The 17,457-nt window shown below is 44.2% G+C and overlaps 1 protein-coding gene across 1 annotated transcript in view; it reads right to left on the bottom strand.

The window, feature by feature from the left end:
- The window catches only part of LOC141154704 (vascular endothelial growth factor receptor kdr-like), a 214,610-nt gene that overhangs the window by 31,748 nt on the left and 165,405 nt on the right, over positions 1-17,457 (bottom strand). Inside the window, exons 17-20 of the mRNA XM_073641043.1 lie at positions 16,046-16,181; positions 12,445-12,549; positions 11,258-11,371; positions 8,944-9,032 (exon numbers count right to left, since the gene is read on the bottom strand). Of these exons, the coding sequence (XP_073497144.1) occupies positions 8,944-9,032; positions 11,258-11,371; positions 12,445-12,549; positions 16,046-16,181 (444 nt within the window). The remainder of the gene's footprint in view (positions 1-8,943; positions 9,033-11,257; positions 11,372-12,444; positions 12,550-16,045; positions 16,182-17,457) is intronic.

The following is a 17,457-nucleotide window of genomic DNA, read 5'->3' on the forward strand; positions in this document are numbered from 1 at the left end:
GAGTCCCTCACCTGGTGGACGCAGCACAGCTCGGGCGGTCACTGCTGGCCGAAGTGATCTGAACAACAACAGTGAGTAAAGCTTTGGAAACTGCACCACAAGTCTCTGTGTTTCATCGCCGCACCAGCACCATCAGTACTGGGACACTCGCACCATCACTCCCATCATTATCCACACTAGCTGCCCTGAGGCAATACTCCTCCCGTGGGGAGTCATCCCATACTCAGCTGCACAAACAACATCAGCCTCAGCGGTCTGCAGTGCAGCGGCGGTCCCCACTGACCGCAATCCACGGGTGGCGTAGTCGGACACTTATTACCATACAAATAGACTGCCACTGGTTTGACCACCCTGGGCACGGACCGGGTCACCGCCACGGAGAACTACAACCCCCAGCGATCCGGCTCCGGGTATTCCCCCTGCACAGCTGCAGCAGCACAGGCCCAGGGGGCGCGTCAACTTTGGCGTAGTCGGCAGGATCATTACCAACCCGCCACAAACGGGTATTGCGTGCCTGAAGAAAATTGCACATGTACCTTAAAAAGAAGTTTCCCGCTGTCCGGAGTCGTTTCCCGCCATCCGGAGCCGATTCCCGCCATCGGACGCCATCTTGGACTGTTTCCCGCCATCTTCGTCCGTTTTTCCCGCCCTGGCAGAGCGGACGCCATTATGTGCGCACCAAAGGACAAGAAGCCACCTCCCATCGTGGGCCAGGTCCCAGAGTGGCGCCAAAGAAGGAGCCCGCCCCCACCAGCCATGAATGCAGCAATGGAGATGTCCATCAACGTGGGGGGGCTGCCCCTGAAGGTGATTGTCAGCAGATGCCCCCAAGACCAAACCCCATGGGGGCGGATAGGAAAGAAAACTGTGGGGCAGGGCGCGCTCTGGATCAGTTTGGACCTGCTGCACCCGGAGATGGAGGGAGCAGCGAACCCCACCAGCACCCTGGCCCGCAGCCTGCTGCAAGCTGAACCACCCTGCAGCCTGACGGAACTGCTGGCCCAGCTGCCTAGAGACCCGGACCGTGCGCGCGCAGCGCTGGAAGATCTGAACAGGAGAATGGTCCGGGCGCAGCGGGATGTGTTTGCCGGGTGGAGAGAGGAGATGGCCCAGCAGCACGGAGGTGACCAGCAGAGGACTCCGCCGGGACCGGGCAACGCGCTGACTGCTGGGCACGGAGAAGAGGGACCGGCAGCTGCAGATGACGCCGCGGAGGAGGCCACGGAGACTGAGGCAAGTAATGGGGACGCCACCACCCCAAGCCCGGGGAACACCAGCCTGCCCTCACTCTCCGTTGCGGGACCCGAAGCCCCGGGGACCGTACCTGACACCACGCCTCCACCGCCACCAGCTAGGCCTCAGGCAGCAAGCACCATCGTCACGCCCCGCCCCGCGCTGTGCCCTCTGAACCCTGGCGCCGTACAGCGTGAAACGTCACAGGCCAGGACGCAAGGCCCCGCACACCCGGGCGCCGCTGCCTCACCAGCGCCCCCTACCTTGGCGGTGCCACCCCCGGGCACGACCGACAAGCGACCGCCGGCCTGGTCGCAAGGCCGAGTGCCCCCGGGCGCTGCCACCCGTCCGAAGCCCATAGTGCCATCCTTGGGCGCGGACCTGTATGCCCAACATACCAGCCCGGACGGGCTACCCTTTGAATGGCCGCCGGAGTTCGCCAACCCCCGTCTCCGGAAAGAGCGACCCTTGAGTGAGCCTCTGATCCCGGCCCCGGAGCCCGCCAACATCGCTCCACCCCTGCCGGAGGATGCCCAGTTTGCATGGGACCCCACTGGTGAGAACCTCATGGGCTTCACCCAGGAGACCCGGGCAGAAGAAGCCCAGCGCCTGGAGTGCTGCCGTCAGCAGCTAGCTACGTATGAGAGAGGGCGGCGGCAGAGGCGCATCAGGGAGCAGCGACTCCAGGCCAGGACCGCGGAGCAGAAGCGCAGGGCCCGACAAGACACCCACGCCATCCGCGGACCCAGAGCCACCGGGACCGTAGTCAAGTTCCAGCTGGAGCACGGCTGGGGCTTCATCAGATACCCGGAGGCTGACACCGACGTCTTCGTCACGAGAAGGGACGTCGAAAGCCACCTGCCAGAGGGACATCACGGACGTGACCTGTACCCCGGCGACGTGGTCACCTACACCCGGCACAAGGGCGCAAAGGGACTGTATGCTCTCCATGTCCACCGTCTAACTGAGGAGGAGCTGCGGTACCGCCCAGACATGGACTACCCTGAGGATCCGGACGGGTCTGAAGAGTACAAGGAAGAAGCATCAGGAGGACACCATTATTAGAGAATGGTAAAGTGGAACTGTATATAGTTACCCGTCGGGGTACAAGAACTGTTACTTGTGTGCCCCTTCCTAAATTACCAGGCTGAGGACTGTGAGCAGCCACTCCCTTATCCCCACTGGCCGAGGACTGAGAGCGGCCATACCCTTGTACATAGTTGCGCTTCTTAAAGCGCCCCCTACTGGTTTTATACAAGAACCGCAACGTCTACCTCAAGGTGGATTAAAATGGACTGTTGCACCTTTACCTGGTCGCAAGTTGCACAGCGGCCAGGGCTCAAGAATATGTTTTGAAAATGTTTTATTTGAAAATGTCTTATAATGGAAAGTTTAATATGCTGCTAAAATAGTAATGCCAAAAAGTTTTATATGGTGTTTTGCAAAAAGAGTTCCAGTGGCATTAGTAGAATGTTTTATAAAAATGTTTTATACCAGTAACGTTAAAGAAAGAAGAGTACCTCCCATAAAGGGATGAGTGAAAAGTTAATGTCTTATATATGAGTGCACTTTAAAAATTTGTATGTTTTAAATTGTCTTTGCTCTTTTCCAGCCCGAGGACGTGCTGTGATTTACCAGGGGGGAATGTAGCACCCCGAGGACTCGGCTGCTACAGGGGTATTGCACCTCGAACCAGAGGTGTGATATTCCACTCCCGGGTAAGGATGGAGTGTGGACCAGGGCTCAGTAAGCTGCATGCACCACACACACCCCATTTCCGAGGAACAGACCAACGGTGCTCCCACTAGACAGAGTGCAGGCACGACAGCTTCTGTTCCTGGCTGGAGTGGGGAGGGGGAGGAAAACCCAGTGGTGTAGGAGCAGATAGGGGTGGGTTTCTGGGCATAGGTAGGAGCCCATTGGTTGCTAGTCACCTGGGCTCACACATAGAGGGAGGTATATAAGGTGGGCACCATCTTAGATCAGTGTTCAGTTCAGAGAGGAGCTCAGCCAGAGAGGGCTGACAGGGAGCTGTGGCTCAGTCTGGGCCCAGCTCCAGAGCCAGGCCTGGAGAAGAGGCCTGAGACAGCAGAGAGGGAGAGAAGAGAAGGAACAGCAAGGAGAGTAAGAAAGGAACTGAAACAGAGGAGAAAGGAGGCGAGGAACACAGAGAAAGGCCCAGAGACACGAAGGCAGAAGGAACCCCATATTCCCAGAGGAGATACTGGGTGAAGGGTTGGCAGAATAGGGTACCGGAACCCAAATTGGTGGAGGCGACTAATCCTCAGCCAAAACCGGAGGTTGTCACCACATCTTGGTGCGACCCCTCACTACATCCACCAGAAAGGCATACCGCATAGGGTCAGGGAAACCGGAGAGAGGTTTCACCAACAGAAGGCCCGAGGAAGCTGGACAAAGGTGGGTCACTGGTGAGGACGGCCAGTAGAAAGGAAGAGAGGGGAGCTCTGAACCGCACTCTGGAATTGCCTGGGAGTTGACCGAGTCCCTCACCTGGTGGACGCAGCACGGCTCGGGCGGTCACTGCTGGCCAAAGTGATCTGAACAACAACAGTGAGTAAAGCTTTGGAAACTGCACCACAAGTCTCTGTGTTTCATCGCCGCACCAGCACCATCAGTACTGGGACACTCGCACCATCACTCCCATCATTATCCACACTAGCTGCCCTGAGGCAATACTCCTCCCGTGGGGAATCATCCCATACTCAGCTGCAGAAACAACATCAGCCTCAGCGGTCTGCAGTGCAGCGGCGGTCCCCACTGACCGCAATCCACGGGTGGCGTAGTCGGACACTTATTACCATACAAATAGACTGCCACTGGTTTGACCACCCTGGGCACGGACCGGGTCACCGCCACGGAGAACTACAACCCCCAGCGATCCGGCTCCGGGTATTCCCCCTGCACAGCAGCAGCAGCACAGGCCCAGGGGGCGCGTCATATGTGATTGTTCTACAGGGGGCAAAGGAGGGATATTTATACTACAAGAGGGGGCTGATTGCATGGGGTGTATGTGATTGTACTACAGGGGGCAAAGGAGGGATATTTATACTGCAAGAGGGGGCTGATTGCATGGGGTGTATGTGATTGTTCTACAGGGGGCAAAGGAGGGATATTTATACTGCAAAAAGGGGCTGATTGCATGGGGTGTATGTGATTGTTCTACAGACGGAAAGGAGGGATATTTATACTACAAGAGGGGGCTGATTGCATGGGGTGTATGTGATTGTTCCGGGAGAGGATGATCTTATACTACATGTGGGTGATTACTACAAGAGGTGTATATAATTGTTCCGGGGGAGGGTGATCTTATACTACATGAGGGTGATTAGTACAGGGGGTGGGGCTGTATGTGATTGTTCTATGGGGGGTCATTATAGTACAAGAGGGGGTTGATTACTTCAAGGCGTGTATGCGATTGTTCTATAGGGGGGGTTATCATTATACTACATGAGTGTGATTACTGCAGAGGGTGTATGTGATTATGTTACACAGTGAGTGATTATATTAGTATAAATGATAAATATAAGGGGTGTATGTGATAATATTACAGTACAGATGGTGTGGTTATACTGAAAGGACTGTATGTCGTTACACTGCAGAGGGGAGTTACACCACAATGGGGGTCTTTATACTACAGGGAGGGCCCTATGTGATTATTCTGCTTACAGCTATATCGTACATCTGGGATGATATATACATGTGTGATCTCAACATGAAAGCACCTCCAGTCAGTGTCTTTTAATGTCAGTGGTAATAGACTATGGATGGGCCTTCTCCTTTGTTTAATTTTTGTATTTAGAAAAAGCAGGGGGAAGGTAGGGGGGTAGGGGAGGGTTAGAATATTTATATATTTACATAATATATATACATACACATATACATACATACATATATATATATTTTTTTTTTAAATATTTTTTATTGAAACTTGCAAGGGCAAAAAGCAACCATTTAAATGCAAATGTCAATGTTTGACACTGGAATCTAGATGGTTACACCAGCTCTCTGCTATTAGACCGGCTGTATAACCCAGCTGTCACCCGCCCTGTATGGAGCAGTGGAGTCGATTACTCCCTCCATACACCTGCACTACGTATGACGTACTTCACATCAGGGTGCTGGAGGAGGTTAAACAGCGCTGGTAAAATGAAAGCTGTACTCTTTTAAAGTGCTCTTTAAAGTACATAATTGTAGCTCAGTATGGTCCAGTCTCAGCACATTTGCACAACATATGTGCAGTTTCAGGTACCTATATACAGGGTGGGCCACAAAATACGGAACCATGTTTCTTGCTGAAAGAAACATTGCTCGTATGAGATGTGCATAGAAGAGGCAAAATTTTTATTTTTTTTCTGGACAGCTTATCAAAAAATCATGGACAGACAGCATTTTTTACGGACACATTGGAAAAACTATAACAAATCATTATGATTATAAGTTCTCCATGTCTACAGCCCATAATTTGGATATGAGACATTCGTTGCTTTCACTGTAAACTTTAAAATGATGATAATTACAGTAAAAAAAAATCTGTATATTTGTCTTCAGAGTCAAAAAAAATCATGGATGCCTTAACATTTTTTTAACGGACTGGTCAAAAAAGTGCCCTATTCACTGTCCTGGAATTTCTGGAAGGTTGGCTATCCTGAACCGACAATCTGTGCTCCCATAGCTGCATACTAAATGATGATTTTTGGATCATGAAGTGGCTGTTGGCGCAGCTGGTGTTACTTTTCTGGGTGCCAATGTACTGTGAATTAACATACCCGGTTTGATGGAGCAATGCTTCATCTGGCATGACGTATTGCAACAGGTCCAAATGTCCATCTATGATCATATCCAGTAGCCAATACAATACACCACCATCTTGTGTTTATACCCCTCCTACACTCAGTATGAGTTGAAGAGATTTCAGTACATCTCAGCAAGTTGCCCGCTCACGTGCGCCTAATGGGATCATTTTTGGATCCATTTCCTCATGCTTCTCATAATTCTATCCTGAATGTCTACAACAATGAACACGTATGAGTATGTGTATGGTATGGTATGGTATGTATGAGTATGGTCATCTATTTTTTTTTATCTGAGCTCCTGTGTTATACCATTTTCACACCAAATTACGTATACTCATTTTTCTTGGAGTGGGAAGATCCAGAGAGTCATCAGTAAAAGAGTGGTGTGTTAGCTCTCCATTATCGCAATTTTTTAGTGAATCGTATCGACATGTTGGACACCATCGCACACACAAAACGACTGCTCTCCACAAGGAGTACTACTCCGCTGGAAGGAAAGGATATGATGGGCCTCATTCATTTAATTTGCTCAGCTCTGACTATGGAGAACACATCTATAGTTGGCTCTAGAGTCTCTGTCCTCCTCCTCCTCTATGAAGAGGCTGTTGAATATTTATATTCCCAAGGTGTTATTGTATGACCTATATGGCTCCCTAGGCTGACTTGGTGTCTCCAGAAGGAGAAACTTTATTCCTTAGACCCCCTATGGGGAACAAAAACAGTTTTACTGTAGGGTGCTTTCACATTGCGTTTAGGCACCCGCTCAGAGGCCCCAGGGCTTATGTCCGAACCCCCAGCAAAACAGGATTCCGGCGTATACGGCAGAACGAATGTGTGCTCTACTGTGCATCATTTTTGGGGTTATATGCCTACTGGAGGTGGACAACCAGACGCAGTCTACTACATCTGAGTGTCAGCCTCCAGTAAGCATATACGCCCGCTCTATGGCCCCGTCATATGTAACTACTGAACACAATGTGAAAGCACACTAACAAAAGTTTTGGTGCCAGACTTATAAGCGCTACCCTATACAGACCACACAAGGAAAACAGATGCTTTTGAGGCCCACCCTATATTTCCAACTACTAAGATACATTTGCAGCCCAGATAACACTCCTTGTGGTACAATAATAGGCTGCTGAGCAGAACAGTTCAGATAGTGAGGTAAATGACCGCTTATCAAAGAAGAATGCTCCTCCATTAGGACGACATTCTGGACTTTAGGAACATAAAGTATGTAGCACCCTAACCCAACCACATTACATAACGCCCTTCTGTATGGAGGTTGGCGACACTATATGTTGCAAAGCAAGGTCAGATGGAGGAGGTCTCCTGATTCACTAGGTGACACACGAATCTGTGGTAAAAGGTAAAGCTGCCATCCGACAAATTTCACACATATTCGCCTCCATGCACAAACATCTCCTATCAGTGTCGTTGTAACAGACCTAACCACGTATCTGGGCTGCAGCCATATGGAAATTGTCAGCGAGCCCCAGCAGGGGCAGGGAGGGAGACAAAGGCTTTCCATGGGAAAGTTGGCCACAGGCCTGGATAAATGTCATTGTGTGCCATGAAATTGACAGGCACTAAACACTTAATGATTTCATAAAGAAAAACATGAGCTAATATTCCAAATAAGAGAAATGATTTCATTTCAGGTCACTGATTAACTGTTCATTGTGTCTCCAAGTGCACTGTGGTACTGGGAGAGGGGAATATTCTGCTTTTTCTTTACATCTCAGATCAACAGAATGGAGGAATGTCTATAGGTGTTGAGATTACAAGACACCAAACTTCAGTTTAACCCCTACAGAAATTAGATTGCAGTAATATATAATTACAATACAAGCTCCATGAGAAAAATGGAGAAATAGGTCAGAAGATGACTGCCCTGCATGTAATCCTTTAAGGCCACGGCCCCACTATCAGCATTTAGTCAGTATTCGGTCAGTATTTTTTCTCAGGAGTGGGAGCCAAAACCCGGTCAGGAACAATCAGAGAAAAGATATAATAGGAACAAGTCACCAATTCTGCATTTATCACCCACTCCTGGTTTTGGCTCCCACTCCTGAGAAAAAATACTGACCAAATACTGATAGTGGAGCCGTGGCCTAATAATGACACTTCTGAATAAGAGACCCTTTTCTAAAGCTAGTTACATACTTTCAGTAGTGATTGGCAGTATACCTGTTTGGCCAATAACTATTCCTGACAACCTGCCCATACCCATGAATGCTCGGTTTGGCTGAGTGTGCATGTGTTAGCTTTGAATTTGGAGCAAGGAGTACTTGGCTGCTACACAACTCTGGCTGTAATTTATCCACTTTTTAAGAAGATCATTTGTCAGGAGAGAGTGATTTTTCCCACAATAACGTTAGATTATCAGCTGTTATGGATGAATTTGGACAGAAAAGAGACAACCTTTTTCAAATATGCATGGTGGCTTTAAGTCAGAATTCCAAACCAGGTTGATACGACCGCGGATTACATTCATTGCATTGCGATACTTCAATAACAGATCGGGCGTGCTGCAGATTTGAAAATATGTAGCATGTGTAAAATCTGCAGCAGATTTTTATTCTGTGAGCGAATAGGATTTATAAACGTGCATCCACTAACATTCTACTGTACTTGGTTGCAGAATTTCAGTCTGGATTCCACAACCAAAATTCCAGAACAAATTCTCCCTATGTGAACGTAACCTATGATATTTCAATATATGGTTCCTAAAGCAAACAACCCTTTTAGGCTTTCCAAAAAGAAAACAGTGTCATTCAAATCCGATGCAGTTGACATTAATCAATTGTAAATTGAACTGATGTTCAATTTGCAATGTTCAATTTAGCTCATGTTCCAATACAGTATAATAACATTAAAGGTAATGCATCTGTACCTTGTATGCTATGAAATCTCCTCGCTTGCTTCGTAAATAATTCGACAAATTTCCATATTTGCAATATTCCACAACAACCATCAGCGGTCCTATTGAAGACATAAAATATATTAGATGTAAATTAACACATTTTTTTTATTTTTACTTCAAAATACACCTGTGCAGAATTTGCTTTTTTTTTTTTTAGATTTTTTTTTTTTCTCTGTAGGGACATCTAAGAGCTTATTCATTGTGGGGTTTTTTTTTCTCGCTTTTTAAGATTTTTTTTGTGTTGCACCATAATTCAGAATTTATTCCTTTTAATAAACAGACATCCTTACTGCTCACTGTGCCTGATGGAAAGCTTGACATTAACTATAAAAAGGCTACTTGTTTTTTCCTGAGATCTCACTTGAAGATACATAAAAGTCTTGTTCCCTACTTCTGGAGGCGAGGGATGCTTTCCTCTTCTACTTCTGCATGAACATCCTGTCTCCGTGCGCAGCACATCATGCTCACACACTTGGCTCCGTGCACATGTCTTTGTTTGGCAGTAGTGACAGACAGCGTGCTGCAGATCCATCTCAACTGTTCACACAAACGCTCTGCCACTCCAAGTCTTATCTTCACATTCACTCTATCAGTCTCTTCCTCTGTGACGCAGGCACCAAAAAAAATTCCTTTTCATCTTGTTAATGCAATAAATCAAGACAAGCACAGCACTAAAGTCCAAGTACACTCATAATCTGATGTCTTACTAAGGTTTGGTATGCTCCAGCCTTCACCCCTGAAAAATTATCACTTTTTTTTATTTTTATGGTTATCCTCCTTAATCATTACGGATTAATACTTTGAAGGTGTACATAGACCAGACTCTTGTTTTTGGAATCAAGAAGGAACATGAAGTTTCCAGTTTAGATAAGAGAAGGAAAAAAGATATTAAAGGTGTTAAGGTTATATTAAAATTGTCATTGCAAGTGGCGATATATATACTATGAAAATGAACTGTTCACGATCCAGAAAAAGCGGTTGAGGGCAAAGATCTGGGTTGGTATAAGATGATCAATGGGCCACATGTATTTTAATACAAAGTGCTTTTAAACTTTGATCTTTTTGTGAGTGTATGGAATAAAAATTCTGGCCTTTTATCCAAATTGCCAGAGGGGTCGGCACTATCTTCCTGGCTTAATTTGATGCAAGGCTGATTGAAACCTCAAGGCGCATACTTGAAGGGTCAGGACAGGACCAAAATGCTGGCAACTCAGTCCTGAAATTTCCCCCAGGTGTTTTAAGGGCTGGGAAGTGACTTTTAAGGTCTCCATATACATTAGAAGAATGTTAGCTGAACCGTCGGGTTTAGCTGGGACTGGCCGACCATCTGATTTATATAGGGGGCCTACTGACTGCCCCCCAATAGATAATGTCAGGAGAGAGAAAGTTTAGGCAGTTGGAATTTCAATGCCCAATCCTATGTTCACTGCTATAGGTGTGCGGCAGCTGCTCTCTCCTCTCCACCCCCCATTGAAAACACATGAATGCTACACTGAGCCAAACGCGCTCATGGATATTGGGAACCTGGAAGAGATATCTGTTTGCTGACAGCTATCCCATGTGTCTGGCCAGCTTTAGATATTTGTGAATTGTCTAATGGTGGTCATACCATGCACATTAGATAAGAGTAGTTTCAGGGTCGGACATATCGTTGGTGCAATCTGGGGAGCCCAATAAGTAAGAGAGCCCACTATTACCTCCAAATCAGGTGGAATTGTGCATTATGATGAGCTATTGGGCTGCAAAGGGCCAGTATATTGTTCTTGCACAGGGGCCCTCTTCTGTCTGTGTCCTCCCCTGAGTAGGTTGATGGTTGAACAAACATCTTGATGAAGACTCAATACACTGATGCCACCATTTTAGCCCATGTTGGACGTTACTGTAGCTCGACCTGGCCATACACGTTCAATCACACTAGGTGACGTACAGACAATTTTTATGGGAATATTCTTTCAACCAAAGATCGTTTTTTTTTATATGGACATATCACAGCCTACATCAAAGTAAAAATGTCAATGGGAATTACTGCACAATGTGCGTGCACAGCACAGGAATAGACTTTGATGAATCTGAGCTCATGTTTTGTTTTTCAATTGACCCAGAAACATTTACTTAAGAATTTAGTAATTGGCCTGCAATTAATGCCGGCATGTGTTTAACTTATTTGTTTGGAATTCTTAACTTCAACTCTTCATTGGCTCAAAAGGTCTTCTAGATTCTATATAGCAAGATAGAAGGTTTGGTGTGCAGGAGATGAATGGGTTAAGAGTGGCTAGTAACTTACCTCCTGGCTTGGTGCAAGCTCCCAGTAAATTAACAACATTCAAATGATGGCCAATATGGATAAGTATCTTCAGTTCGGACATTAAAGCTTTGCATTCGTTGTTTGTTGCACACTCTGTTAACATAAACAGGACATAGTCATCTCTGCACAATGGGATATTTTTACAAGGCACACAAAATCCTGTTTAGATTTAAGGGGGAACATCACAAGACAAAGAAAAACCACTGCCCCATGAGGAATCTCAAACACAGGACACGCTCATAAGTCGTCTTCTTTTTCTGCTTCGTGTATGTAGAATGTAATTTATTTAGTGTCAACATACAGAAAAAAAATGTGAGATCCAGACAAGTCACAAATGTGCTGCATGGTAAGTGCCCAACGCACGTTACAAAAAAAGATTCATGACTTGAGATTGACTGATGTGTTCATGCTCAGCAAATGTTACAGAGGTCTTGGAATTTAGATGATCCTTTTGTGTTTATTAAAAATGAATATTGCACAGTCAACTATTTTCTCCAGATGTACTACAGAAGGGCTCGGCCGAGTAAAAAATATTCCAGGCAACTGTTTGTCTTGCACTTAAAGAGTCACATTTTATGTATCCATAGTACATAGGAAAATAAGCAACTTTGTAATAGATCTTATCAAAGATGTTTACTTTTTTCATCTCCTGGACTGACCTTTCACTCTTAATTCACGGGTAAAGTCTGTAATAAAACTGCAGTGAAGACAGATTTCCCCATTACTGAGATAGGAGATGACTGTTGGTGCTTTTACAATTCTATGGAGGAGGGAGGAGCTGGAGGCAGACACAGAACATTCTGTTGTAAGTTCTCCTGAAACAACAGTTTTTCCTAGAACTTTATGAGCACCAACTGTCATCTTCTATCTCAGTAATTGGAAAGCCTGTCCTCACTGATAACAGATGTTACCCAAGAATGGAGAATTTTGAGAATGAAAGATCAGTCCAGGAGGAGAAAGAAGCAGATTTATCTGATAAGATCTATTACTAAGTTGCTTATTTTCATGTGCACTATTGATTTATGAAAATAAAAATTAAAACGATGGTTGCTCTCTAACTGAAAAAAAAATTATACTAGAGTAACTATACAATTACTTGATGATTGTAATTTATAACCTTGAATCCAACTTTTTTCCACTATAATAAACCCGATTGAAAGTAATACCTTTCAGCATCTTAACAGCAACTGTTTTGCAAGTAGAACCTTTATCAATGCCAAAAGCAGAGGCTTCCACCACCTTCCCGAAAGCACCATGACCCAGTGTTTTACCTAAAGGTAAAAGTCAAAAGTGAGCCACTGTCTAGACAAGAAATACGAAGCATGCAAGAATAGTCATGCAAAGTCCCACAGGCCCATATGTAAAGTAAGACAAAGTGATCGACAGACAGAAATGTGAACATTAAAGGGGTGCTCAGCTTTATACAATCGCTATTTGTTAAAACGGTCCCTTGACAATAAACCGATCACAATATGGCCAGTAATGAGGGAACCTAAGAGCATGTGCACACGTTGAATTTTTGAGCATTTTTTCTGCACTAAAACTAATCTCTTGGCAGGAAAAACACAAGGTATAATACGCACATTTATTATGTATTTTTTTAATACGTTTTTACTTGCGTTTTCATTGGCTTTTTACTTGCGTTCTTTTATGCATTTATTTGAATGGGTGAAAATTATGCAAAAACGCTAAAAGAATTAACATGCTGCAGATTTGGAAAAAATACATGAGGAAAAAAGCACCAAGAGCATGAGATTCCAGAAATCTCATTCACTTTGCTGGTACTATAAAACACACTTTTTAACGCATAAAAAAAGCACTGAAAAACGTGGCAAAAATAAAGAAATTGAGACTTATAATCAACAGCAATTTAAATCAAAGTGTTGTCTGTGTTATACATGACAGGACAGGTACTCAACAATGAGACCACCCATACTTTGACCATTAGATGAGGATCTTGTAAATGACTTTTTAAAACTGGAAAAGCCTTTTTATAGGTGCATGGCAATAAAAAATGTAATTCTCGCATTATAAAGTATTGGAAGAGACTGATAAGTATAAGTTGATGAAAGAATTTAAGGCTGAAATTTTCCACCATAGGAGGTTGGTGAAGGGGGATGATACCTTAATGGAACATAATGTGTTCTAAGCTGTTTTTTCACATTCCTAATAATGTATCACAGCAGGTGTGACACTCAACAGAAGGTCAAGGCCCGCGAACTTAGCTTATTTTTCCCCTTCAATTTCTATGCTATGTGATTGTAGATAAACTTCCTTTAAGAATTTAGAATGAGTGAAGAAATGTTGCACAGGCTGCGAGCCTGCCCAATATTTATGTGCTGCCTTATAGATTATGGAGACCATGTTCAATTACTCAGTGGTAAAGGAATGCGCAGGTTATCAAGGAATTCACAGCAAAATGGGTTCTTTACTCCCTTGTGATAGAAAACAACGTTTGTCCAACAAAGATAAGAAGAAACCCCAGTGTGATGACAGCTTGGAGAGAGATTAACATTCACCATGAGACCAGAAGATGAGATATGTATATATACCTAGATGAAGCGGTATGGGATGCACAACATGCATAAGACATTAGAAACTACCAGTTGAAGTTGTTTAACCTTTCATCCCATGCATATCCTAAGAATAACAGTTTAGAATATAATGCCATAATAATAAAGAACAAGTATCCAGAGTGCTGTTAGTATGGCTTCTGGAGTCCAAATGAATTGTAATATTATGTATATATATCAGCTGACTTATACATTTATGGAAAGAAATAATGGGATACAACAGTTAGACTTTGCTTGTAAAATTAACACTTTAGGCCATACATGTCAAACCCTGGCCCATGGGCCAAATCTGACCCGCAGGGTGCTTTTATTTGGCCCGTGACACCAGAACCACAACCCCTATGTGGCGAATATTATTCTGTATGGAGGACTATGTAGGGCCATTATTCTGTATGGAGGACTATGTGGGGCACATTATTCTGTACGGAGGACTGTGTGGGGTCCATTATTCTGTATGGAGGACTGTGTGGGGCCCATTACTCTGTATGGAGGACTGTGTGGGGTCCATTATTTTGTATGGAGGACTACGTGGGGCCATTATTCTGTATGGAGGACTATGTGGGGCCCATTATTCTGTATGGAGGACTACGTGGGGCCATTATTCTGTATAGAGGACTATGTGGGGCCATTATTCTGTATGGAGGACTATGTGGGGCCCATTATTCTGTATAGAGGACTATGTGGGGCCCATTATTCTGTATGGAGGGCTATGTGGGGCCCATTATTCTGTATGGAGGACAATGTGGGGTCCATTATTCTGTATGGAGCGCTATGTGGGGCCCATTATTCTGTATGGAGGACTATGTGGGGCCCATTATTCTGTATGGAGGACTATGTGGGGCCCATTATACTGTATACTGGTTGGCCTGAGACTTTGTCTAAGTTTTTCATTTCGGCCCTCTGTGTGTTTGAGTTTGACATCACTGCTTTAGGCCCAAGAATAATGTCATAAAAATTCTATCCAATTGTATGTTATTAAATGGAACCGAACGAAGGGCGGCCCAACCATTTATTAGGTTTAGGGGGCAATCACTTTTTCACACAGGACCCTGTAGGTTTAGATTTCATTTTACCTTAATAATAAAGACCTTTATTTAAAAACTGCATTTTATGTTTACTTGTGTTATTTTAGTCTAATATTTGAATTTGTGATTGGAAACATTTAAGTGTGACAAACATGCAAAAGAATAAGAAATCAGGAAGGGGGCAAACAGTTTTTCACACCACTGTATGCCCATGTAGCTCTTTCAAAGACAAATCCAGCAATATCTTTACATGGTCAGTCCTTTCCCGAGAAATCAGAGTTTGAATTGATGTGCAAATGAGACTGTAGAACTGAAGCCTCTGTCACTCCAGCTCTACTCCCCATCCAGTGTACACATAACTCTGGTGTAAGGCAGAACAGGTGGGTTAGTAAATCTCCCCCTGAATTCACAGTAGATGAGTCTGTAACTTCATAGCTGCAGAGATACCTTGTACCTTGGTACAGCTTCCATGAACATGGCTCTGCACATGCATAAAGTTTAAAGAATATATTCCATTTATTTATTTATTTGATAAATAATAGCTCCAAAATAAAATGTCCTGCAAATCTGTAGGGGTCAAGGTTCTGAGACCACCACCAATCACTTAAAAAGCCGCTCTGACACATGCAGTTTGTCAGGGAGAAGGGTTCAGTTTTTGTCGGAGCGTGCACCTATAGTGATGTACAGGCTCAATAGAAGGTCTATTGGCCTGTACATGGAGTTGAATATGAGCTCACAGACCTTCTATTGAACCTGTACACCACGTTGTGGGTGCAAAGCTGAGTGCTTCTACCTGACAAGCTGTACATTTCAGAGATCAATGGTGTCTTCTTTTTTTTTCAAGAAAGGTACTGCCACAACTGTGGCCTCATTGTCTAATTTTAAGGTACCTTCAAAATAACTTTATATTTAGATAGACCTAACTCGTATCTGTGGTAATAGCTTTATTATTTGCAAGGCAATATTAAATGGAGGATATTCGAGGATGCAAATTGTCGTTCTAATTTTGTCAAATTTTATAAATAGTAAAATGTACGTTTTATTTTCACAATGTAATCCTTATATCACAAATTTGAATGAATGGGTTATTGCATGTCCCAGTTTGGGTCTTCCTTATCGTACATGCTGTGATAGCTTTTTTTGACGGGGAAAACAAGGATGCAACTTACCAAGACTAAGTCTATCTCGAGGAAATTCCCATTTACTGCTGTCATAGGGCAACCTCTCACACTGCTCGTCTAGCGGCATCTCATCCGGATCCATTATAATAGAGAGGTAGCCTGTTTTAATTTCGGATGCATGTGGCTGTTCATGAGAGAAGAATAGAGAAAGTTGAATGTGGGCAATGAGGCTGGGATGTCTTGAGAATGAAAGTTAAGAAGCCACAGCTTGCTCCTTGTTGCTCCTTGTTATTACAAAGGCCAATAGGTTAAGCTGTGTTCAAGACCATATGCTTGAGCGCCCTGTGAGGCGTTATATTACATACCTTATACATGATTTAAACCCTCTAAAAGAGCATTCATTTACTGACGCCAACAGGTTACCAATTCTGCCAAACACTGATCATATCAAACAGTCACATACAGTGTTGTTTTAGCATATTATAACCCAATAATCATCCTCAAGCTAAAAAACAAGACCCTGGGATTTGATAAATCTGATTTATTGTAACAACAAAATCAAAAATATTTTGACAGATGAAGAAATAAAGATATCTTGTGCCAGATGTGTTTTTTTCACTCACTTTCCGATTTCTAAATCTTTGTTTTCGCCTCTACTTATATAATCACATCAGGTGGCACACCATGGAAAATATAAATAATCATATTTTCACATCTTACCCAGAAATATGGTCTGACCTTTATTTAACTGCTAGTATGTGATCCATTTTTAAATATCACATTTTTTACCAAATTTCAAAGATCTATTCTAGTCTAAGCCCTGGGACACCCACCTATCACCTGCATAAATGGGTAGAGGTGCAACAGTGAATGCAGTTTTGTCTACTTGGGGGCATGTGTTTATTTCCCGCTAAGTTCTATAGTATCAGTGAGCAGAGTCCTCACAATGGTCAACTATTTTTCCTACCCAAACTCTCTCAACAGTTTTTGACTATGCAGAGCAACAAATTTGTTTTAAAGACTGTGTAGACTTAAGCCCGCCATACACATAAGATAGCTGTTGACCGAATGATGCTTCAGCTGATCGTTTGGCTGACAGTCATCTCTGCAGACTCTCCCATACACAGGAGCGCTCGCTCAGGTGAGCACTGCTGTATTCTCTATTACAACGCCATCGATAGACATGTCTGGTGATGACTTATCTCCAGGAGAACAAAGTAAACAGCAGTCCAAAATTGAACATGCCCAATCCACATCTCTCCTAACAATTAGCTGTGTGTGGGGCCCCCATACACATTAGACTGTCGGCCAAACCCATTGACGTCGGTGGAATCGGCCCACATTAGTCTAATATGTATAGGGGCCTTTACACTCCCACTCCACCTGACATTAGGCAAGGAGAAATGACATTGCATGCTGAGGAAAATATGTCCAATGCCCAGCAAGTATTGTGCACAGGT

This window comes from Phyllobates terribilis, unplaced genomic scaffold (genome assembly GCF_046119375.1).
Source record: "Phyllobates terribilis strain yellow unplaced genomic scaffold, ASM4611937v1 Scaffold_7__3_contigs__length_470593459, whole genome shotgun sequence".
NCBI lineage: Eukaryota > Metazoa > Chordata > Amphibia > Anura > Dendrobatidae > Phyllobates > Phyllobates terribilis.